The sequence below is a fragment of the Lepidochelys kempii genome, chromosome 13 (assembly GCF_965140285.1).
Source record: "Lepidochelys kempii isolate rLepKem1 chromosome 13, rLepKem1.hap1, whole genome shotgun sequence".
Classification (NCBI taxonomy): domain Eukaryota; kingdom Metazoa; phylum Chordata; order Testudines; family Cheloniidae; genus Lepidochelys; species Lepidochelys kempii.
The window spans coordinates 18,553,648-18,579,583 of record NC_136392.1 but is presented as its reverse complement, the minus strand read 5'-3'; the positions used below and the strand labels follow the sequence as shown (position 1 = coordinate 18,579,583).

The following is a 25,936-nucleotide window of genomic DNA, read 5'->3' as shown; positions in this document are numbered from 1 at the left end:
CCACAACAGCAATACCATTCACAGCATTCTTTCAGACAATCCTCCCATCCTGTGTGACAGCCGGAATACTCCAGAAAGAGCCACAGATCCCAAAGGAGAAGTTCCTCTGATTCTGGATTTAACCAGCTGGCCACCCTTAGCCAAGCGCCCATTTTGACTCTTGTGTTCAGGACAGCGATTCAGTAGTAACCTCTCCTCTGTCCTCCATGTTCAGGTATAGGCTGGCCCACTTTTACAATGTTTGGGTCTCGATTATAATCCTAAGCGCCATCAGATTGGATTATGCCATGAAGTTCCTCTCTGTCCCTTCTCCCCACCTCTGTGCCGCATCCCTTTTCAGGGACACTTCTCATTAAATTTATCATGGCTGGCCAGCACTACCAGTACACTGAGCTGCCTTTTGGCCTATCTTCTGTCCCACCAGGTTTTTAGCAATGATTTAGTGTATGATTGTGGTAACAGAATACCTCAGGAAGAAGGGAATTCATATCTTCCCATATCAGGGTGATTGGTTACTGAGGGCCAACTCCAGAGTGCAAGTCTTCTCTCTCATTCCTTTCACGCTACACCTGCTCAATTGTCTAAGTTTCATCCTAACCAGTGGAAAGTCAACACTGGGTTCCAACTCAAAGAATTGAGTTCATTGGGGCCGTGATAGACTCCACAAATTCAAGAGCATTTTTACAGACTAAGTGATTCCAGGCAATCCACCACCTATGTCTGGAGCTGTAGTCTTAACCACAGACTGAGTATGCCTGAGGTTGCTAGGCCATATGCCTGCATGCACACAGGTAATTCAGTATACCAGGTGGTGCCTGCGTCCTCTTCAGATGTGTGATTGGCCTTCACCAACCAGGACTGTAGTCACTGTTGCCTCCTTAATAGGTTGGGAAGTACATCTGGACTTGCTGCAAGTTCAAGGCCTGTGGTCAGAATGAGAAGTTTCTCTTCATATTAAAGTCTTGAAGCGTCCTGCCATCTACAGTGCCTCTCAGGCCATTCAGAGTCACATCAGGGGCTCAGGGGTTCTCATACACACTGATAATACCACCATGATATAGTATATGAACAGACATGTAGGAGCATATGCCAGTGTGCTTTGTTGGGAGGCAATCAGGTTGCATTCAGGAAAACATTCCCCCCATGGCCGATCACTTATCTGGGACCCACAACAACCTGGCAGGTCACCTCAGCAGGAATTTCTCCCTGACTTACGAGTGATCTCTGAATCCCAGCATCCTATGGCTCATCTTTGCAGTTTGGGGCATTCTGACAATTAACCTGTTAGTCATGAGAGAAAACAAGAAATGTCAGCTGTTCTGCTCCTGAGGAGGTCTCAGTCCAGTCTCCTAGAACAATGCTTTCCTCCTGAGCTGGGACTCGATATTTGTTTGATTTTTCTGGGTGAGGGCTGTGCGAGAGACAAATATCCTATTTGTATTTCCTTCCCCATCAGGACTTTCATCTCATGAAAGAGGCAGTGGAACCTGCATTAGAGCCAGGCCCTGATCTCAAAATCAACCAGAAGTCTGCCACACACACACTGCTTCTGATTTGAAGTACAAGCAAATGTCACGCTTCATCTTCTCTGTCAGCTTAAAAGTTTTTCCCAAGCATTCTGACCCAGACAAGACCACTATGTCTCGGACTTCTCCCAGAAAATCTTCTGGTAAATCCTCTAATATTGGTTCAAGGCTTCACAAATCTAAGCGCTCATCAGTCCCCTCTGAGGCAGCACCATCGACTCTGGCTCCTTTGTGCTGTTGAGACAAGTGTCTTCACCCATGCTGAATCATCCTCCTCCCTTCAGTAGATTCAGTGTGTTTTGGTTCCACCAGCACTGTCAATGAACCTTCTGTTTCATCTCTGTTAGTCATCTTTCTTACCAATTACGCCAGCACTGATCACGTCTCTGGCTTTCTGCACACCGTAACCCTTACTTCCTTTGGATCCTAATGTGTTTCCAAAAACCCAGGCCACATAGAATCCCAACAGGAACTGCTTCTCCCTATTTTGAGGAAGCTTACATTTCTTCTTCAGACTCAGAAAGGGAGGAACCTGTCTCACCTTTGAGATCCTTTAGATCATCTTGCTGATCTTTGTTACAAGACCTAAAGGTCAGGACTGGTCTTCCTACAGGGAAGTCCCGGTACCCCATCCTGCTGAGCCAGGGTCCTCAAGCCTCCTCCAGTGCGCGTGCGCACGCACACACACGTGGGGACACACGCATCTGCAGAAAGACACTGACACTGAAAATCAGCTCTGCGTGGGAAGACTCCACTCAGGAGTTGCCCAGGACTTAAGTGCACACCCCCTCTGGAGTGTAAACCCAAAATTGTATTGTCTTGCACGGCAAAGAAATCTATACAGTGTAACCTCATGAAAATCCCTCAGTGTGGAGGAAGATATGCCCAGCTTCCTCCCCCCTCCACCCCCGGTTATTAATTGCACAAACTGGATTAAAGAAAACAAAACCAGTTTATTAACTACAAAGGATAGATTTTAAGTGATTTTAAGGGTTAGCAAACAGATCAAAGCAGATTACTGAGCAAATAAAACACACGTGCAAACTAAGCTCGGTACACTAAAGAAACTGGTTACAAGTAGTAATTTCTCACCCTAAATGTTGTTTTAGGTCTTTCTTTCACAGGCCAGACACCTTTTCTGGCCCCGGGCTCAGCTCTTCTCCCTCCCTTAGTCCTTGTTTCTTAAATTTTCCAGCAGTCATCCTGGGCGGGGATGGGATTCAGTGAAGACAGAACCCTGATTAACTCACTTCCCTGCCTTAAATAGGATTTACATATGGCAGGAATCCTTCGTTGCCCAGTTTGGTCTCCACCCCTTTTTTGGAAAAATACTAGCAGGCTTAAGATGGGGTCCAGTACCAGGTGACATGATCACATGACCCTGCAGTGTCAAAGCAGCATCCCAGGAAGCTTCTCAGGAAGGCGGGAGATTAGTAACTTCAAAGTCCTATTATCTTGTCTAATGACCCATCCAGGCTGATTGCCTACTATCTGATCGGCATTCCCCAGGTGCAAGCACTTTTGCAATCAATACATAGTCAATATTCTAACTTCAGATACAGAAATTATACATGCATACAAATAGGATAATCATATTCAGTAAATCATAACTTTTCCAATGATATCTCACATCACTCACCATACGTAAAACGTATCTTAGTTAGACCATATTCATATCACAGCAATATCCCCATGAAGAATATGGGGCGTAGTGTCACACTGAGGTATCTGTTGCATCTGAAATCATCATGCCTTTCAGTTAGTTCCAAGAGGGGTCATGTGGCTTCTGTTTTCTGCACTGCATCCACCAGTAGATGAGTTTTCCGTCTTTCTCTCATCTTCTCTTTTTCTGAGACTCTTGTAAGATCTGCTCAACGTTTACCCTCCTGTGTCTGATCCTGCATCTGTATGGAATCTCAACTGAATTCTCTCCAAACTCCTAGGGCCCACCTTCGACCCTATGGATTCCGCCTCACTATTGTTATTGTCTACAAAAACAGCTTTTCTGGTGGCAATCACTTGTGCTAGGAGGTTTTCAGAGCTTCAGGCTCTCCTGGGTGATCCTCCTTTCACAGTTTTCCATAAAGAAAAGATTTCCTTTAGGCCACACCCTAAATTTATGCCTGAGGTAATATCAGCTTTCCACCTGAATCAAATATTCATTTTCTGTTTGTTTGTTTTTTTTGTTTGTTTTTTCCCAAAACCCCATTCTTCTGAAGATGAAGAAACGCTTCAGACCTTGGATGTTTGTAGAGCTTTGGCAATCTAACTGGATGACTCGAGACTACCCCCAGGCTTTTTGTAGTCTATGATGAGTGACCCATAATTCTATCAGTGTCATCTCAGTGAATTTTGCTCTGAATTTTTAACTGCAGTAAGCGCTGCTACAATCTTGCTAAGTCTCTCTTCCACCAAGAAAAACAGCTGCACTAAGCACATTAAGTTGTCAGAGTGCGTCCACAGTACCGAGGCTAGCATCGATTTTCAGAGCGTTGCACTGTGGGTAGCTATCCCACAGTTCCAGCAGTCTCTGCCGCCCATTGGAGTTCTGGGTTAAGCTCCCAATGCCTGATGGGGCAAAAACATTGTCGCGGGTTGTTTTGGGTACACGTCGTCAGTCGCCCCTCCCTCCATGAAAGCAACGGCAGACAATCGTTTTGCGCCTTTTTTTCCATGTGGGCGCCACACTGCTTTCAGCAGCCGGTGCAGTAAGTCTGCAAACCATCGTCATCATCCACTGCTTCCGTTGGCACTCTGCTCTCCTGGTGGTCTCGCAGGGCCGCTTTCGCTATTACTCTGCTCAGCTGCTCTTGTCTCGCCATACCACAGCAAGCATGCAGACCGGTCAGCTGTTGTGTCCTGGCAGCAGACGGTGCAGTAGGTCTGCAAAACTGGTCATCCAACCACCGCTTCCCCTGCAACTCTGCTCTCCTGCAGATGCCATACCACAGCAAGCATGGAGCCCGCTCAGATCACTGCAGCAGTTATGAGCATTGTAAACACCTCACGCGTTATCATGCAGTATATGCAGAACTAGAACCTGCAAAAGCAGGCGAGGAGGCGACGGCAGCGCGGTGACGAGAGTGATGAGGACATGGACACAGACTTCTCACAAAGCACGGACCTCAGCAGTTTGGCCATCCTGGTGGCAATGGGGCAGGCTCATGCCGTGGGATGCTGATTCTGGGCCCGTGAAACAAGCACAGGCTGGTGGGACCGCATAGTGTTGCAGGTCTGGGATGATTCCCAGTGGCTGCGAAAATTTTGCATGCATAAGGGCACTTTCATGGAACTTTGACTTGCTTTCCCCTGCCCTGAAGCGCAAGAATACCAAGATGAGAGCAGCCCTCACAGTTCAGAAGCGAGTGGCGATAGCCCTCTGAAAGCTTGCAACGCCAGACAGCTACCGGTCAGTCGGGAATCAATTTGGAGTGGACAAATCTACCGTGGGGGCTGCTGTGATCCGAGTAGCCAACGCAATCACTGAGCTGCTGCTATCAAGGGTAGTAACTCTGGGAAATGTACAGGTCATAGTGGATGGCTTTGCTGAAATGGGATTCCCTAACTGCGTGCAATAGACTGAATGCATATCTTGGGTCCAGACCACCAAGGAAGCCAGTACATAAACCAAAAGGGGTATTTTTCAATGGTGCTGCAAGCACTGGTGGATCACAAGGGACATTTCACCAGCATTGATGTGGGATGGCCGGGAAAGGTACATGACATTCGCATCTTCAGGAACTCTGGTCTGTATGTACAGCTGCTGCAAGGGACTTACTTTCCAGACCAGAAAATTACTGTTGGGGATGTTGAAATGCCTATAGTTATCCTTGGGGTCCCAGCCTACCCCTTAATGACATGGCTTATGAAGCAATACACAGGCAGCCTGGACAGTAGTAAGGAGCAGTTCAGCTATAGGCTGAGCAAGTGCAGAATGGTGGTAGAATGTGCATTTGGATGTTTAAAAGTGTGCTGGCTCAGTTTACTGACTCAGACCTCAGCAAAACCAGTATTCCCATTGTTATTACTGCTTGCTTTGTGCTCCGCAATATCTGTGAGAGTAAGGGGGAGACATTTATGGCAGGGTGGGAGGTTGAGGCAAATCTCCTGGCCACTGATTATGCGCAGCCAGACACCAGGGCGGTTAGAAGAGCACAGCAGGGCGCGCTGCGCATCAGAGAAGCTTTGAAAACCAGTTTCGTGGCTGACTACGGTGACTTTCGTGACAGGCTACGGTGTGACAGTTCTGTTTGTTTCTCCTTGATGAAAACCTGCCCCCTTGGTTCACTCTACTTCCCTGTTAGCCAACGGCCCTCCCCTACCTCCCTTTGATCACTGCTTGCAGAGGCAATCAAGTCATTGTTGTTTCAAATTCATGCATTCTTTATTAATTTGTCACACAAATAGGGGGATAACTGCCAAGGTAGCCTGGGAGGGGTGGGTGAGGAGGGAAGCACCAGATGGGGTGGTGGATGAGGGGAGGAGGGAAGGACAAGGTCACACTGCACTTCAAAACTTATTGAATGCCAGTCTTCTGTTGCTTGGGCAATCCTCTGGGGTGGAGTGGTTGGGTGCCCGGAAGGCGCCTCCCCCGCCCCGCCCCGCCCTCCATGTTCTTGGGCGTCTGGGTGAGGAGGCTATGGAACTTGGGGAGGAGGGCGGTTGGTTACATAGGGGCTGCAGTGGCAGTCTGTGCCTTTCCTGCACCTCAACCATATGCTGGAGCATATCAGTGTGATCCTCCAGTAGCCTCAGCAGTGCATCCTGCCTCCTTTCATCATGCTGCCACCACCTTTCCTCTTGATCCCGCCACCTCTCCTGTTGCTCCCACCACCTGTCCTCTCGCACATCCCTCTTGTCCTCGCGCTCATTTTGTGGTTTCCTGGACTCTGCCATTGTCTGCCTCCACACATTCTGCTGGGCTTTTTCAGTTTGGGTGGACTGCATGAGCTCAGCGAACATTTCATTGCAAGTGCATTTTTTTTCGCTGCCTTATCTGCACTAGCTACTGGGACAGAGATGCTAGTGGCAGCATTGAAACATTTGCAGCTGCGGGAGGAAAAAAAGGGAGAGTAAAATTGAAAAAGACACATTGGCCATTTAAAAGGAGGTGCTGATGTTTTCGAGTTAACATGCAGCACAAACCGAAGTAATCACCCCCCCCACACACACACCCCAATTCTCTGGGATGATCGCTTCACCCCTCCCACCACCGCGTGGCTAACAGCGGGGATGATTTCTTTTCAGCCACAGGCAAACAGCCCATCTGGAATGGCCACCTCTGAATGTCCCCTTAATAAAATTCCCCTATTTCAACCAGGTGACCATGAATGATATCAGTCTCCTGAGGATATCACAGGGAGATAAAGAATGTATGTTGCTTGAATGCCAGCAAACACTGGGACCACACGCTGCCATGCTTTCTTATGCAATGATTCTAGAGTACGTGCTACTGGCCTGACGTGGTAAAGTGTCCTACCATGGAGGACGCAATAAGGCTGCCCTCCCCAGAAACCTTTTGCAAAGGCTTTGAGAGTACCTCCAGGACAGCTTCATTGAGCTGTCCCTGGAGGATTTCCGCTCCATCCCCAGACACGTTAACAGACTCTTCCAGTAGCTGTACTGGCAGCGAATGCATCCCAAGTCTTCAGGGCAAATTAAACTGTGTATTATATTTACAAAGGTACACTCTCACCAGAGGTGCCTTCTCCGCCTTCAAGGTCCGAGACCCCAGGTTGGGAGGGTGATAAACAGTTCCTGGCTGTTGGGGAGAACGGTTTCTACGCTTGCCTGGTTTGCGCTACCTTCAAGTTCCCCCTCCTCATCATCTTCCTTGTCCTCAAAATCCTCATCCCTGTTGCTTGAGACTCCCTTGCAGGAGTCCACGTACAGGTGTGGGGTAGTTGTAGGGGCACCCCCTAGAATTGCATGCAGCTCATTATAGAAGCAGCATGTCTAGGGCTCTGATCCTGAGCAGGCATTTGCCTCTTGAGTTTTTTGGTAGGCTTCCCTGAGCTCCTTAAGTTTCACACGGCACTGCTGCAGGTCCCTGTGATAGCCTCTGTCCTTCATGCCCTTGGAGATTTTTTTCAAATATTTTGGCATTTCGTCTTGTGGAACGGAGTTCTGATAGCAAAGTTTCGTCTCCCCATACAGTGATCAGATCCAGTCCATGCTGGAGCTCTTTTGCAATTCTGGGACTCCATGGTCATCTCTGCTGATGAGCTCTGCATGGTCACGCCATGGTGGCCAAACAGGAAATGAAATTCAAAAGTTTGCAGGGCTTTTCCTGTCTACCTGGGCAGTGCATCCAAGTTGAGAGCACTGTCTAGAACGGTCACAATGGAGCACTGTGGGGTAGCTCCCAGAGGCCAGTACCATCGAATTGCATCCACACTAACCCAAATTCGACCTGGCGATGTCTATTTCAGTGCTAATCCCCTCATTGGGGAGGAGCACAGATATCAAGTAATTGGACAAAAATGGCTTCGTTGTGTGGACGGGTGCAGGGTTAAATTGATCTAACGCTGCTAAATTCGACCTAAACTCGTAGTGTAGACCAGGGCTATATGTGCACAATCACTCAAAGGGGGGGGAAGTTTACTTACCTGTCTTGTTTTTTGAGATGTATTATGCACATATACATTCCCTGACCCTCCCACTTTTCCCGCTGCTTCAGACATCACATATAGCATTGCAAAGTAATGGGGAGGGAGGCAGCAACCACGCTCCTTTTTATGCTGACAGCATGAGGAGAGCATGCACTGCCTAGTGGTACTGGAGAGAAATGTCTCCAACTCGAATGCTCTGGGCACGCAAGCACCTGCAGTGAAATGTCTATGTGCACAACACATCTTGAAGAGCAACAGTTACTGTACAGGTAAGTAAACATTTTTATAGTATGTGATTGCAAGAATTTGTGATTTGTTGACAGACATGAGAATTGTTTTGGAGAATATTTAAAAAACATGCTCTGTGCCTGTGGTTTGCATAGATGTTTAATGATCCAGTGTTTTATGAGTCAAAAATTACTTTTTATCTAAAGGCACTTCTTAGTTAGCACTGAGTGTAACTTCCTTAATGCTCCCTGGAAAAAACTCATTAACTAAGATGGTGATTCAATGGCCAAAGTCAGTGCGTAACAATTGTGGTAACATTTCTGTCTTGACAGTGATATTTTATGTATCTGTTGCAGAAGAAGCTGTTAATTCTGCTCAATATGTTTTTATATCGTAGATTTTTCCAGCAAGTGGTACAGATCTGGGAGATATTTTTTTTTAAAATATGGATTGTGTATACTGCTCTGGTTATATAGTGCTTAGAAAGTATGTTGCATCTGAACATGTGCAGTAATCTACAGTATTTTTTCCTTAGCAATAATTTAACCACATGATATTCTTTGAGTTCCTCAAGCTTTGATCCTCCAAGTTCTTGTATCATGTAGAGCAGTAAGTGGTAACTGATAGTTAAAGCAATATATTACACATTGGTCCCAAAAATATCATGCATCCTGGGGTGACTAAAATTTTGCAAGGCTGCTATAAATTATTATTTAGTACTTATCTGGATAGTCTCACGGTAAAATGGATAAAGAATACTGTAAAACAATTTATTTTAATTGTTTGAAATATCTTGAGAGAGCATCATCAGTTTGTGATTCTTTTTTTATATTATTTTTAACACTTCAGTTGCTCATGTAAACTCAGTTAGCTGATGCTCAAGCAAGATGAGTGGATTGGGAGAAAACTCCTTGGACAGCTTGACCAATGAGTCAAGGAAACGCAAGCCATTGCCCTGTGATGCCCCAGGACCAGGGTACAGTAAACACATTTTCCTCACTGTTTTTATTAGATTTTTCATAATAAAATTATAAATAGTGCAGTGTGGTGTTTTGTTTTTAGCTTTTAATTGAAATGAATATTAACAGAGTTTTGCCATTCATTTATACTCAGTTGATAAAATCCTTTCAGGGACTCCCTAACCCTCATGCCAGAAGCTCTGAATGTCCCCCATAGTCCCGTCTTCCATATGCCTAGGTGCTCTGTGTACGCCATGTTCTCTTCTCCTCCCCCGCCCCCCATACCACTGACCCCTATTCACCCTCCCCATATTAGGGGCTCTTTGTGTGCCCATATCCTTCCCCCCGTGGCAGAGGCTCTGTGTGCACCTCCATTCCCCCTTTTCCTCCCATGCCTGGGTCTCAGTGTTTGCCCCCATACCAAAGTCTTGCATTGTCTACCCCATGCCGGATTCTCTGTGTGCCTCCTCCCTTCCCCTCATGTAGGGTTTCTGTATTTTCCCCCATAGCGCTACCAGATTCCCAACCATGAAAAACGCATCACGGAAATCTGGTCGTCCCCCCCCCCCCACACACACACACCCGAAATCTGGTCTTTTGTGTACTTTTACAAGGTTATTTTAGGGGAATTGTGGTATTGCCACCCTTACTTCTGTGCTGCTGCCTTCAGAGCTGGCTGACTGGAGAGAGGTGGCTGCTGACCGAGGGCCCAGCTCTTAAAGGAAGCAGTGCAGAAGTAAGGGTGGCAATACCATATCATGCCATCCTTACTTCTGTGCTGCTGCTGATAGCAGCGGCTCTGCCTTCAGAGCTGGGCTCCCGGCCGGCAGCCACCACTCTCTGAAAGCAGTGCAGAAGTAAGGGTGGCAATACCGCAATCCCCCTAAAATAACCTTGTGACAACCCCCCCTCACCCGCCCCCAACAACCTCCTTTGGGGTCAGGATTTCTACAATTACAACACCATGAAATTTCAGATTTAAATATCTGAAATAATGAAATTTACACTTTTAAAAATTCTATGACCATGAAATTGACCAAAATGGGCCATGAATTTGGTAGGGTCCTACTCATGTCCACTCCTCCTTCTCCAGGTTGCTGACACAGACCCCTCCCCGCTGTTCCCATTTTCCACTTTTCCCTGGATCCCTGCTTTTCCCTCCCCGTCTCCATTGCCCCCTAGATTCCTACTTCCACCCCCAGCCACCTAGGTCCTCTCTGCTACTTGTAAGGCTTTCTTATTTCTGTGATGATCCAAACTACAGGCTGTCCCTATGCAGCCAGTTAAGATGCTGCCTCTGGTATGTGTAGACAGCCACCAGGGACAGCAGAGAGATTCTTCTGCCTGCAACATCGGTCACTCTGGGAGGCCTGATTTTCCCGTGAAATAAGCTTTTCTGGTGTTCTGATCTGCCTTAAAATCAATATACTTGTGCCCACTGATATCTAGAACATTTTCTCAAATTCTGGAATTGATGGGTGCAGTGGTGCAAAGTTATTGTATTACTGACAGAGAAATGCTATTGAATTAGATGTAAAACTTTGTTTATAGCTTATTGGCCAAGCAAAACAGTGCTGCAGCTTTTTCCACCTTAAAATGCCTATATAGTACAAATACATTAGTTTTATAATAGTTGGAATTTTCATTAAATTCCATAAGAAAATAACTACAACAGTTATTCTTGGAATAATAATCTTGTCATAATCTCCGAAGTTACATTCCTTTTTATGGTTCTGTAAAAATCTACAGGTGTAAATTGACAAGATGAATGTCCACAAGCTAAACTTATGTGATAAGTGGTATCTGAAGTGCATCAAAGATGACAGTGTGATCATAGTTCTTGTTTATGCTGAAATTTATGTACATTAAATGCTGCTTCTTGTTCCTAGTCTGATGTGTAGTGGTGAGAAACGCCGACGTGAACAGGAAAGTAAATATATTGAGGAGCTAGCTGAGCTGATATCTGCTAATCTGAGTGACATTGACAATTTCAATGTCAAACCAGATAAATGTGCAATTTTAAAGGAAACTGTAAGACAGATCCGGCAGATAAAGGAACAAGGTAAGGATTTCTCTCTTAAATCATAAGGAAGAATATTTGGTTTTCTGTCAGGAGGCAGTTTCTCTCCAAAACAATACTTAGTTGTTGAGACAATACAATGAAATTTTCATACAATAGGCCCTGATTTAGGAAAGCGCTTAAGCACATGCTTAAATCCATCCCTGTTCAGGGCTTATTCCCAGCATGTGCTTCATGGGATTTAAATATAATGCTTAAAGTTAAGCAAGTGCTTAACACCCTTTATTAATTGGGAAGCTTCCCTGAATCAGGGCCTAAAGTACTAGGGCATTCAAAGTACACCATTTCTTATTAGCTTTTTTAGACTACTTAAACAAGCAATAAAAGCTTAAAATAGGTCATAAAGCAGTTGTTCTTCAAAATACAGATGGACTAGTTGCCCACTGGAGTAAAGAAGTCCATCTACTGCCTATCAATTAAAGGTTCCCTGCTACCGTGGATTGTTTGAAACTAATTTATAAAAGAAGCCCAGTTTCTTATAGAGCATCCTTTCAGTGTTATGTCCTGAATTTTTAAATTATTTTTAATTTTTTCTGTCTTTTCTGCTCCTGTTTTGATGTTTGAGAGCCTTTCTAGCAAGGGAAAATAAGTGGGGTCCAATACAGTCAGACTGCAATTAGCTGGCCATGTAACCAATTAAAAAGTGCCATTAACTGTACACAGAATGTAATCAAGTGCAGAATAAACTGGGGAAAATATAGAGGAACATCTATTTTGCTAATACTTTAATTATAGTATGGTTTTTAGGTTTTACTTGTAACAATAGTAGTTTTTTAAACAAATCAGGCAAATATAATTGTTAAATTTGCTGTTTTCCCCTAAATCTCTGATAATTGTGAGGCATGTGCTGGTAGAAGTGACTTCAGAAAAATTAGAATAGATTACACATCAGGTATATGCCAGTTCAGTGAATTTCCACTCAATAGTAAATTATGTTAGAAGCCTGCTGGAATATATCACACACTTTACCTGGAGTGGTAAACTTCCAAATTCTGCTTTGTCTGCCATGTTGGAACGTGTTTCTATTTTTAAAGTAGCACTTAATTGCTATTTTAGAAGTACTTTCCTGGTGGCATTATTGTCACTTCATTGTGCACTTCACTGGTTGATAATCTTCCTTTGGTACATTAAACTCCTGTTGTGGTCTGCTTAAACAGCCAGCAGGTGCCACAGTAATAGGGATTACTGCTTGTTTTCCATTCCTTTACTGCATGGTTTTATTTTTATTTTTTTTTCTTTGTAACAAACGTTTACTTTTTATTCAGTGTATATTTTAGGTAAAATACTGAAAAAGTGTTTTAATTATTGGAATCAGATATTAAATAATGTGCAGAAGGCCAAGTGAGAATTTGTTTCCAGTCTTGTATTTTGATTTGGATCCAAGAACACAATTAAATGAGCAAACTGTACATTCTGCATGTTAAATTGGATTGCTTTCTAGACTAAAGCCCAAATTAAGTCTTAACATGATTTAAAATGTTTATCTTCCACACGGTTGTAAAGGAAGAAGAGAAGAATTAGGAAGCTTTTCCTTTTATTGAAAAGTTTGTGCTGGCCAGCCAAAAGTGACCAAAGGACAGTCATTTCATAAAGTAATCATCTTCCCAGTGGAAGAAGTTTTGTCATGGAAACTGTTTGTGGTGGTGGTATGGCAGAATCCAAAATTTGCTAGGTGCTTTCAAAACACACAGGAAGACACAATCCCTGCCCTGAAGTTCTGCCGTATAAAAAAAAGTGTGCTCCCTCTGTGTATATAATTGTAACATAAAATGGAATCCTATAATTACAGCTTCATTGCTTATTCTCAGGCTTCCTGGAATGCAGCACATAACTTCAAAAATATATTTCTAGGCTTCCAAACACAAAATGGTGCCTTTTTGAAAACTTGTCTTCTTCATTTTAGGAAAAACAGCATCCAGTGATGATGATGTACAGAAGGCTGACGTATCTTCTACAGGTCAAGGGGTTATTGATAAGGATTCATTGGGACCTCTTTTACTACAGGCAAGTGTAAATGATGCCCTTGTAAAACCAAATGGGATTTGATATTGCATATTCTTAAGCAATAGGTTATGTGACAGGATTACAACACTGAGAAATGCCAGCAGTCCTACAACAAAAACTAGCATGCAAGGGCAATGGAGAAAATTCTTATAAAAGGACAAAAAAGAAAATCCATCGTTGTTTTCTCAACTCTGCTGAAGCAGTCTAGAAGGATTCAAAATCACGTGTCATTTGGGTGTGCCTTAGCATGCTGTTCCTTTTTTTTGTAGTAGTAGTCCCAATAAATGGCTAATAAGATTACATTAACTAGACTCCACATTCAAGATTTTTTCCCCCTCTTTACCTCAGGAAATGACCATGAAGGACTTTGGGCCACTTTTGTGGCTTTATGATGGTCTGTAAGACCGGGGGTCTGATTCTGGGAAGCAATGAGCACCTGAATTCCCATTGTCTTAAGAGGAAATTACAGGTGCAGCATGGTGCTTCTTAAGATCAGTTCCAGTATTCCAGTGGTCTCCAACCTTTTTAAGCCCAAGATCACTTTTTGAATCTAAGGACAACCCAGCATCTACCTCGCCCCTTCCCTGAGGCCCTGCCCCTTTCCCAAAGCCCCACTCACTCCACACACCATCCCCACCTCTTCCATCACTTGCTCTCCTCCACCCTCACTCACTTTCACTGGGCTGGGTCAGAGGTTTGGGAGGGGTGGGGGCTTTGGGCTGAGCCTGGGGCAGGGGATTGGAGTACAGGAGGGGGCAACAGGTACAAGCTCTAGGAGGGAGTTTGGGTGCTCTGGGCTGGCGCAGAGTGATGGGGTGCAGGGTGCGGGCTCTGGGAGAGGAGTCAGGGATCGGGCAGGGCGTTGGGGTGCAGGAGGGGGTACAGGGTGCTGGCTCTGAAAGGTCAGGGCTGGGACTTGGGGTGCAGAAGGAGGTATGGGATACTGGCTCCGGGAGGGGACTCAGGGCTGGGGCTTGGGATGTAGGAGGGGGTATGGGGTGCTGACTCCAGGAGGGGGCTCAGGGAAGGGGACTGATTGGGGTGCGGCCTCCCACCAGGTAGCACTTACCTCTGGCGGCTCCCAGTAGGCAGTGGGTGCAGCAAGGCTAAGGCAGGCTCCCTGCCTGCGCCAGCCCCACACCATTCTTGGAGGGGCCAACATGCCCCTGCGAGGTGCGGGGGTCTGGGGGCACATGGCTCTGCATGCTGCCCCGCTCTGCAAGCATCGTCCCCGCAGCTCTTCAGGCCAATGGGAGCTGCAGGAGCAGTGCTCGCTGGCAGGAGCACCGTGTGGAGGGAGACCCCTGCATCCCCAGGGCCACACAGTTGTGCTGGCCGCTTCCAGGAGCGGTGTGGGGCCAGGGTAGGCAGGGAGTCTGCCTTAGCAGCAGCCACCGACCAGTCAATCATAATCAACCATTTGATGACCACTGCTGTATGCAGTAAATCAGTTGTGCTGCTGCCCTCATGTGTTGAGACTCCAAATTACATAAGAATCACTTTAGGTAACATTTATTAGGAGTTTTAACAACCAGGAAACCAGTCCTATTGCTTAGTACACAAAGTAGTTCAGTATGTTGTAGGCTGCTATTTTGAGTCAGTTTTTGAAGTACTTTCCAACCTAATTGTCTTAGATATTCTAATGCTGTTTCTGATTTGGGAATGAGTACATTTGTTTTCAAAAAGTGGATAGTCTCTCTCTTTTTTTTTTTTTTTTTGTCCTTCATTGCTATTGAAAATATATTCTTAAGAAGGCTATTTCCCTCACACTCCACTTCTACTTCTTAAAGGTCTTGTGGCGAATTTATAATCCTAACTTTGACTTCATTGTATTGTTATAGAAGTTATTGAGATGTCAGAGATTCAGCGCCATGTTTCCAGGCTAAAAGAGTTAAAAACCAAATGTTTGATTATCACCATGTTAAGATCAATATTGGAAGAACAAATGAACAGCAGGTTTCTGATACTTGAAACTTTCCTTACTATAAAAGTTTCTCTTTTAGGGAAATCTTGAAACCTTAGTTCTTCTACCAGAAAAGTTAAATGATTCTTCTCCTAAACTTCAACACTGTATCACCCACTTATTTTTTAAAATGACCTGTTTTAGCAGGTCTAGAATTGTGTGTGTGTGTTTATAATGTGTCGTTGCAATGTATTTTTAGGCATTGGATGGTTTCCTGTTTGTAGTAAATCGAGATGGGAACATTGTATTTGTATCAGAAAATGTCACACAATATCTGCAGTATAAACAAGAGGATTTGGTTAATACAAGTGTCTACAGCATCTTGCATGAAGAGGACCGGAAGGACTTCCTTAAAAACTTACCTAAATCTGCAGGTAATAGGGTCTTCACTTAGGTTCTCAGACTTCTTTAAAAAAAAAAAAAAAAAACCTAAAAAACTCCAAAATTAATAACCTTGCAAAACAAATCTTTTTCTTATGGTGCAGCTTGTCTTGAGTTTTAGGATAAGACTCTTATATTAACTTTTAACATTAAATTAATGGGAATATTGTGAAATTGATTATGCATTCTTTGCTGTTAGCAGTTGAGCAGAAGAATGAAAACAAAATTCCATCACCAGGACTCCCATTTAAATCTATATCCTCTTGATCTAAGTATTTAAAATGTTACTTTCAAACTAGAAATTATGTAAACTAACAGAACTTAGGTGCAGATATTCATGGTCTGTGGTTGTAGCAAACAAATACCTAGGTTTATGTAGTTGCATGTTTCTATGCTCTGATAAAGTGAAAGAGGGATGGACATTTGAGGTTGGCTTGTCTGTTTCTAAGGGATTGATTATACATTAAGGCCTTGAGTCTGTCATGGAAGTGACTGATTCCGTGTCTTTCCAGGACCCCTGTGACTTCTGCAGCAGCCAGAATTGCTGACCCCAGGGATAGCTGCACAGGCCACTACTGGGTCAGTCTTGAGACACCGCCCCCACCCAAAAGCAGCAACGGTTTCAGTCTGCCCCTGCCTCCCCCCGCCCCATACTAGCTGTGGTCCTGGGCTGCCCCCTGCCCCAGAGCAAGATTTAGTCGGGTATATAGTACAAGTCATGGATAGGTCACAGGTCCTGAACTTTTTGTTTACTGTCTGTGACCTATCCATGACTTTTACTAAAAATACCCAGGACTAAAAGATAGCTTTAATTATACATGAAAATTTATCAAGAATAAAGTGAAGTGTGACTTTCATGGATAAACTATTCCTGAATAACTCTGGGGGTGGACATGCTTATTCTGGAATAAGAGTGATTTATTCTGGAATTGCTTAATACACTTCAAGTAAACTACTTCAGAATAAGATACTCTAATCAGGAATAGCTATTCCAGAATTCCTCGTGAAGATAAGCCCTAAAATAATGTTACACAAATTCTCTCCACATCCTGATGACGTTCTGGGAATCTGTTAACAATTCAACTTTGAAGTGTGTCTCCCCATTTTGAAGCAGAATGATTAGGTTCTTTAGACCTTTTGCATTTCATGCGGAAGCTGCCTTCCTGAATTGTGTAAATACTGTAGTTTTAAGCAAAAAGCTGATAGAATGGTTTCAATTAATATCTTATAACTGTGTTGCTAGACAGCTGAGGTTTGAAGTCAGTGAACAAATCTTAACAAATGTTTATGATTTCAGAGGATCAGTATGGGAACTACCTGCTCTTTTTTTTTTTTTTTTTTTTGACAACAGAATGACTTTTCCACTCCCTTTTGACTGAGGCTGAACATACCTTAGAGGGGATGGTGTTCTTTCAACTGGCCATGAAGAACACTATCCCCAAAATATCAATATGATGACCTTTAACAAATCTTTTAAAAATGTTATGGTATCTGAGCTTCAAAAATAAGAGACCGGGTGGGTGAGTTAATATCTTACCTCACTCACTTTCTCTCTCTAATATCCTGGGATGGACACATACAACAACACTGCATATTTCAGAAATCAGGCAGTTAAGAATTAATTTTATTTTAAAATCTTTGTGAACTTTTATGATTATTTTCTTTTAGTTAATGGAGTTGCTTGGACCAATGAAACACCTAGACAGAAGAGCCATACGTTTAATTGCCGCATGATGGTAAAAACATCTCATGATCTTTTGGATGATGTGGGCGGCAACCAGGATTCACGTCAGAGATATGAAACCATGCAGTGTTTTGCTTTATCTCAGCCAAGAGCTATGATGGAAGAAGGGGAAGGTAATTTTTCTACAGGAAAATCCTGTTAATATATGTTAAGTAGTAAGTAACTATAGTATGAAGCCTGGGGTTTCAGAATTCATATTTTGAATAATTTAGGCATTAAATGCAAAATCCTCAAATCTTGTCCCCCATATTATGCCTTTATCTTAATATTGCAAGAGTCCTGCTCCTTTATAAGAAATGTAATAATAGAATAAATAGGACACAGAGGAAAATAACTCTTTCATTGCAGATTTGCAGTCCTGTATGATTTGTGTGGCACGTCGTATCACTACAGTGGAAAGGGTATTTCCAGCAAACCCAGAAAGCTTTATTACGAGACATGACCTTTCAGGTGAGAAATATACTTGAGGTGAAGGTAATGGATGGCTCTTCTTTGTTGTTGTTTTTATTTTGTTTTGTATAAAGTAAATTGTTGCAAATAAGCTTTAATACGTGAAATAACTAGTACTACTTATATTGTTGCCTCTCTTCTTTTAACTAGGTAATATTTCAAATTATTTACATTACATCTTCCTCTAATAAACACTTTAGAAATACTTCTAATCATATATCAAGTTAATGAAGATTCATTGAGATAATTTCTCCTTTCCTTCTGTAACATCATGAAACCTTTATAGTCTGCTGTGTTTAAATATTTAAACACATTTTTGGGCAGTTGTTTTTTCTTTCAGATGCCAATCACCTGCAGCAACTATTGATTTCAGGTGTAGTTTGTTATAATCTGTGCAAACCATGCCCTCGGCATCTCCTTTCGGTTGCCTAAAACCAGGGAAACCCAAAATTGTTATATGCTTTTGAGAATTCTGGCATTAACCTCTGGGTGCCTCTATTTCTTTATATGTAAAAATGATATGGTAATAACTTAGCTCACTGGGGAGTTCAGAATTTATGTTCATAAAGCACTTTGAGATTTTTGCATGGGAGGCTTTGTGTAAGTAAAAAGTTTAGATGGATGCTTAGAAAACTACTTCAGTGCTTAGATGCTACAGTGATGGGTACATTATAAAAACATAATATAGACTTTATTTGGTGACTTCTGAAATACTATTCTGTATTTTGAATATTAGGATTACATTTTAAATGATAGGGACTCTATGACTATCTTAAGTTTTTCTTTCCTGTAACAGGTAAACTCGTAAACATAGATACAAACTCATTACGGTCTTCTATGAGACCTGGCTTTGAAGATACAATCCGTCGGTGTATTCAAAGGTTTTTATGCCATAATGATGGACAGTCCTGGTCAAACAAACGCCACTATCAAGAAGGTAGCTCAGATTGCAGCGTTCAGTATACTGTGTCTCTTGCTAGTTGCAATTTTGTGTGTGTGTGTGAGGGAGAGAGAGAAAAACACTAAACTCTGCGATTGTACATGCTTTTCCATGTCTTGAACCATTGGAAAACGTTCTTTTTATATTTATAAACTGAAGGATGATGAGATCTCTAGTAAGGAATGTCTGGTGTAGCAGCTGCCTTGTTGTTCAAGTATGTCCATCGGTGTTTGACAGTTTTTATGAAATATATGACAGACATTCCTGTAGATTACCTTACCTGTTTGTCCACAAGACAGGTACAGCTGGAAAGCAGCGTATTAAGCCATGCTTCCTTAATGAGCTGCTAGCATGGCTGTACATAGATTGGAGGGGTCCACTTTTAGCAAAAAAAAGCATACAGTAGTTCATTTGTTAGCTTTTGTCAAGAAGGGCGATGTGCCTATTATGAAATAGACTGTGACCTGAAGAAGAGCTCTGTGTAAGTTTGAAAGTTTGTCTCTCATCAAGAGAACTTGGTCCAATAAAAGATATTACCACACATACTTTGTGTCTATGACATCAAGTCATTTTATCTAGTTCTATGAATAGCCCTTAGTTGGTAATGTCTTTTGGTCACTAATTACCTTTGTCCCATTCATATGAGAGCTACAGATGAAAGATCACATTTAAACCTTTTCCCCTCCATGCCAAATAATCTGTTTAATAATAAAAATACCTAGTTCCTACTTTGATTATAGAGTTCACAGTGTTGTACAGCATATTACAAAGGAATTAAATATCAGTATCCACATTTTACAGATAGGAAACTGATGCACAGAGGTGTAAAGTGACTTGCCCAAAGCCACACAGCAGGACAATGACAGAGTTGGGAATAGAACCCAAGTCTCTTGAGTCCTAGCCTCATGCCCAGTTCTAAACACTGAGAGCTAGGATCTCTGTGATGCAGACTATGAAGGGACTGAGTTTCCACACAATTTTTAGAGTGACTGTATTGTGTATGACACACAGCAAGTTTAATTCTATAGAGAGAATAAAAATCTATTTATGTGAACAAAGCAAAGATGTAAACATGCATAAAGCATGTGTGTTTATAGAATAAAAATGTAGGAGTTTGTTTCAGTAGGTTGTTGCCCAGTCTCCGTTTCTGTAGCTGTAAACTGTACCTATAGTGAGATATATGAAGCCCAAGTACTTGGATTTGGACTCTCAGTTCAACTGCCAATACAACTTGTCACTGCAAAAGGGAGTCTGTCCTTTTGAAAATTTTAACTTTAATGGGGCGAAGAGAATTAATTATATGTTTACCCAACTTTGTCTGGGGAATTCTCAGAGACGCAAGCAATTTTAAATAGCTAAATACTAGAGTTGGCTGAAAAAAATGGAATTTCCACCCTTCAGGAAATTCTGAGACCAAATTTGGGACAAAACATCAAAATCTTGGAATTTTCATGAGATGACCTTATTAGAAACATTTTGTTTTGATTTATACATTACATTATAATTTACTATAAAACAGTCAAAATCAGATGTTTCAACCTCATTAAAATGAACTGTTTAGATAATTTCCTATTGAAAATTTCTATTAAATCAGTAAGTTCCCATGAAACATTTGAATTTTTCGATGAAAGTTGTTTTATTGGAAAAATGTGTACTATCTCTGATAGATACTAATTATTGCATCACATTTGAAGGTGATTTGAAGATTGAAATGTCTAAACCTCTTTCTTGGAATCAAAGCAAACTATTGATAAATGCATCAGCATCTTTAGAGTTCTGACAGTTCTGTGCAGTCAGCACAAAAAACTGCAGCAAAAACTTTATTAAAAAATCGCCGACTGAGGAGATATCTGAGCCATTAGCGATTGTCTTTGAAAACTCATGGAAGACCGGAGAAATTCCAGAGGATTGAAAGAGGGCAAATATAGTGCCAATCTATAAAAAGGGAAATAAGGATAATCTGGGGAATTACACACCAGTCAGTTTAACTTCAGTACCCAGAAAGATAATGGAGCAATAAGCAATAAATTTGGAAACACCTAGAAGATAAGGTAATAAGTAACAGTCAGTATGGATTTGTCAAGAACAAATTATGTCAAACCAACCTAATAGCTTTCTTTGTCAGGGTAACAAGCCTTGTGGATAGGGGAAGCAGTAGATGTGGTATACCTTGACTTGAGTAAGGCTTTTGATATTGTCTCACATGATCTTCTCATAACAAACCAGGGAAATATAGTCTAAATGGAGCTACTATAAGGAAGGTTGGAAAACCATTCCCAGAGAGTAGTTTATCAGTGGTTCACAGTAAAGCTGAAAGTGCATATTGAGTGGGATCCCTCAGAGACCGGTCCTGAGTCCAGTTCTGTTCAATATTTTCATCAATGACTTAGACAATGGCATAGAGAGTACATTAAGGGCATGGCTACACTTGCAGATGTAGAGCGCTTTGAGTTAAACCAGCCTTCGGAGAGCGCAATAGGGAAAGTGCTGCAGTCTGTCCACACTGACAGCTTCAAGCACGCTGGCGTGGCCACATTTGCGGCACTTGCAGCGGCATTGGGAGCGGTGCATTATGGGCAGCTATCCCAGCATGCAAGTGACTGCAACATGCTTTTCAAATGGTGGGTGGGGTGGAGTGTGACAGGGAGTGTGTTGTGTGTATGTGGGGGGAGAGAGAGTGGGTTGGGGGGGGCTGAGAGCATGTCAGCATGCTGTTTTGTAAGTTCAGACATTACAGACCCTTCCCCCCTCCCCCCCCCACAGCATTCCACACTAATAGCTTGCTTTGTCTCGGAGCAGATAAGCAGCCAGCTGTCAGAAACGGAGCTTTCAAAGGCCATATCCGCATTCCTGCAGCGATTCAAAAACAATGGCAAGGGTGGCCACTTGACTTAAGGAGATTATGGGACATTTCCGGAGGCTTATCAGAGCGCAGTAATGCAACACCTCGTTCACACTGGCGCTGCGACGCTCCAGCAGGGGGCAGCAAACGTTATTCCACTCACCGAGGTGGAGTACCAGCAGCGCTGTAGCCACGGAGTCAGAGCACTCTACGTGCCTTGCCAGTGTGGATGGGTAGTGAGCTAGTGCGCCCGGGGCTCCTTTATTACGCTGTAACTCTCAAGTGTAGCCAAGCCCTTACAAAGTTGTGGATAATACCAAGCTGGGAGGAGTTGCAAGCGCTTTTGAGGATAGAATTAAAATTCAAAATGATCTGGACAAACTGGAGAAATGGTCTAAAGTAAATAGGATGAAATTCAATGAAATTCAATAAGGACAAATGCAAAGTACTCAGTTTAGGAAGGAAAAATCAATTGCACACATCAAAATGATAAATGACCGCTTCGGAAGGAATACTGCAGAAGGGCATCTGGGGGTTATGTGGATCACAAGCTAAATGAGTCAACAGTGTACCACTGTGTTGCAAAAAAAAGTGAACATCATTCTGGGATGTAGTAGCAGGAAAGTTGTAAGCAAGATACGTGAAGTAATGCTTCCACTCTACTCCTGGCTGACAAGATCTCAACTGAAGTATTGTGTCCTGTTCTGGGCACCGCATTTCAGGAAAGATGTGACAAACTGCAGAAGGCCAGAGGAGAACAACAAAAATTAGTAATGTCTAGAAAACATGACCTGCAAGGAAAGATTGAAACTATTGGGTTCAATTAGTTTGGAGAAGAGAAGACAGGGGGGGTGGGGGGATTTTTCAGGTAAATAAAAGGTGGTTACGAGGAGAAGGGTAAAAAATTGTTATTGTTAATCTCTGAGAATAGGACAAGAAACAATGGGCATAAATTACAGCAAGAGATGTTTAGGTTGGACATTAGGAAAAACTTCCTAACTGTCAGGGTAGTTAAGCACTGGAAGAAATTGCCTAGGGATGTTTTGGAATCCCCATCATTGGGGATTTTAAAGAGGAGGTTAGACAAACACCTGTCAGGTATGGTCTAGATAATACTTAGTCCTGCCTTGAGTGCATGGGACCACACTAGATGACCTGTTGAGGTCCCCCTTCCAGACCTAAACTTCTGAGAGTCTATATTTTGATTTGCTGTCTCTCCGCCTCCCCCGCTTTAGTCTTTGGGAACTGTAGCAGTATGTTCCAAGTCTTTGGATACCCATGTCTGTTTTATGTCTGCTTTTAATGTTGTTTTTCAGCATATTAATCTGTTGAGTATTTTGTTCAACCATTATAGTAAAGTTTACATAAATTACTTGCTCTTTGGGATCTGAAATACAACTGGATTACCACTGTGCAATTGTTTTTCCTCACAGCTTATATGCAAGGCCATGCTGAAACTCCACTGTATCGGTTCTCCTTAGCAGATGGTACTATAGTGACAGCACAAACAAAGAGTAAACTGTTACGAAGTTCAGTAACTAATGACCGTCATGGATTTGTCTCCACCCACTTCCTTCAAAGGTGAAATTAACAATGTTCATCTGGCAGATTTAAATATTGTAGCTTTTTGTATTGATATTTGATGCTATATAACAGGAGTTGCCAAACTTATTGAACTTCCAAGCTGCATACAATAATCTTCACTTTAACTGTAAAAGAGCTATGTATGGCTAACGAGCCACAGTTTGGCCACTTCCTGTGACTTGTCCTGTTGATTGCAAGACTAATTGAAAGGCACTTTGGAAGTAGTCTGTGCCTGTCACTGGAGAAGTGCTCCCAGCTTCTGGTCAATGAGCAGTTGAGATTGTTGATGGCAATACTAAACTGTTTCTTCTGTGACGAGTGGAGTGCTGTCATTCATTGACTCGGGGAAGAAAGTGATACAAGAAGGGTGATGTTCAAAATGATAAATGCATAAATCTAAATAACGGCCAGAGATATAAAATGCTTTAATGGGATAAGATTGAGTTCCCCCATAAATTAAATGACCTTTACTCCTTTATACTATGTGAATGAATGAGCAGTATTGCCACTAGATGACTCAAGTTTAGTGTGACCTTTGTGGATGGAGCTTGTACATATCTTGCTAATTTTTTTCAGTGATTATTTGATAATGTTATCAATTATCTTTATGTGGAACTTGATTCCTATAAAGTTTTAAATATTTTTCTGTGGGGTGGGGTGGCGGGATGCTGAATTTGCAGAGAACAGAATGGATACCGACAAAATCCCAACCCAGTGGGACAAAACATCAGAGCATCTACAGCTGGAAGCACAAATTCTGTTGGTGCTATTATGAACATGTCACCAGGTCAAAGCATGCCAATGCAGAACAGGAACTATGGCATGGGAGATCCCAGTGCGATGGGACAGATGAGCGGCATTAGATACATAGGTCCTGGTAATATTGGAACCATTAACTCTGGACCAGGAATGCAGTCCTCTCCTTATCAGAACAGCAATTATGGGTTAACTATGAGTAGTCCACCACATGGTAGTCCCAGCTTGACTTCCAGCCAACAGAACTTAATGATTTCTCCTAGGAATCGTGGAAGTCCAAAAATGGGTTCACACCAGTTTTCTCCAGTTGCAGGTATTTTATTTTTGGTATAAACTTTTCTCTAGGGTTTGCTTTTTGCCCCTTTTTATCTTAATTTTTTGTTCTTTTTAATATATTATGGTCTTATAACATCTGAACTACTATACCGTAAGTGTAAAATACCTAATTTTATGATGAGGATATATTTAAAGGTACAGTAATTAGTGCTAATTTTATGATGAGGATATATTTAAAGGTACAGTAATTAGTGGTACAGTATTTCTTGTTTCTGCTATCTGTATTTCATTTCTTAATGTGCATGCTTAAATAGACTTATTCAGTATGTAATGGTTACCTGGCAAATAAAAAATCAAATGTAGATATTACTTCTGTTATATAATAACTCTAACAAAATAACTCTGATACAGGTATGCACTCCCCAATGGGACCTGCTAGCAACACTGGCAACAACAGCTTCTCTAGCAGTTCCCTTAGTGCCCTTCAAGCCATTAGCGAGGGGGTTGGAACTTCCCTTCTATCAACGCTTTCCTCACCGGGTCCAAAATTGGATAATTCCCCAAATATGAATATAGCTCAGCAAAGTAAAATGGGGAACCCGGACTCAAAGAGTCCTTCTGGCTTGTATTGTGAACAAAGTCAAGTGGAGAGTTCTATGTGCCAGTCAAACAACAGGGACCTCCTTAGTGACAAAGACAGTAAAGAAGGAAATCTGGAAGGGTCTGAGAGTCAGAGGGGACCAAATGAAAGCAAAGGTCATAAAAAGCTCCTTCAGTTACTCACATGCTCCTCAGATGAGAGAGGGCATTCTGCATTGTTAAACTCACCATTGGAGTCTGGTTGTAAAGAATCTTCTACCAATGTTACAAGTCCCTCAGGAGTCTCCTCTTCTACATCTGGAGGGGTCTCTTCCTCATCAAACGTGCATGGGTCCCTGCTACAAGAAAAGCACAGGATTTTGCATAAATTGTTGCAGAATGGTAATTCTCCAGCAGAAGTAGCAAAGATCACAGCTGAAGCTACTGGTAAAGATACGTACCATGATTCCAGCAATACAGCCCCCTGTGTAGAAGGAACTATCAAACAGGAACAACTGAGTCCTAAGAAGAAGGAAAACAATGCTCTACTCAGATACCTACTAGACAAGGATGATATAAAGGATCCACTATCAAAAGAAATGAAACCTAAGGTAGACGGTCTGGACAATAAAATGGGACAATGCAGTAGCTCCACTATTCCTACTTCAAGTCAAGAAAAAGAGATTAAAATAAAAACAGAACCTTCTGAAGAGGTAGAGTATTTAACCTTGTACAGGAGTTTTGTTGTTGAACTCACCAATATTTTTCTTATTAGAGTTAACAACCAAAAAAGGAGACCATTCAATTTTTGTGTATGATTATTTCCAAAACAGTACTGTGTAACCACAGCATAAAAACATATATTTAGTTTTATGATAGTTAACAAACTACATTTAACTTGAACAAGAGTATGTATTGTAACAAAATGTGCTATACTGGAGTTCTTTGAATAATATTAGTGTTGAGCTATCAAACAATTAAGGCAAAGTATATTTCGTTTATTTTATTTAAAA

At 42.3% G+C, this 25,936-nt stretch overlaps 1 protein-coding gene across 16 annotated transcripts in view; it reads left to right on the top strand.

Moving 5' to 3' along the window:
- Positions 1 to 25,936, top strand: part of NCOA3 (nuclear receptor coactivator 3) — a 170,185-nt gene that overhangs the window by 120,823 nt on the left and 23,426 nt on the right. For all 16 annotated transcript variants that reach the window (XM_078848171.1, XM_078848167.1, XM_078848168.1 and 13 more), the window contains 10 exons: positions 9,215 to 9,341; positions 11,214 to 11,386; positions 13,308 to 13,408; positions 15,571 to 15,745; positions 17,421 to 17,609; positions 17,845 to 17,946; positions 18,743 to 18,883; positions 23,162 to 23,309; positions 23,993 to 24,381; positions 24,756 to 25,636. In XM_078848171.1, the coding sequence (XP_078704297.1) occupies positions 9,253 to 9,341; positions 11,214 to 11,386; positions 13,308 to 13,408; positions 15,571 to 15,745; positions 17,421 to 17,609; positions 17,845 to 17,946; positions 18,743 to 18,883; positions 23,162 to 23,309; positions 23,993 to 24,381; positions 24,756 to 25,636 (2,388 nt within the window). In that variant the 5' untranslated portion in view covers positions 9,215 to 9,252. The remainder of the gene's footprint in view (positions 1 to 9,214; positions 9,342 to 11,213; positions 11,387 to 13,307; positions 13,409 to 15,570; positions 15,746 to 17,420; positions 17,610 to 17,844; positions 17,947 to 18,742; positions 18,884 to 23,161; positions 23,310 to 23,992; positions 24,382 to 24,755; positions 25,637 to 25,936) is intronic.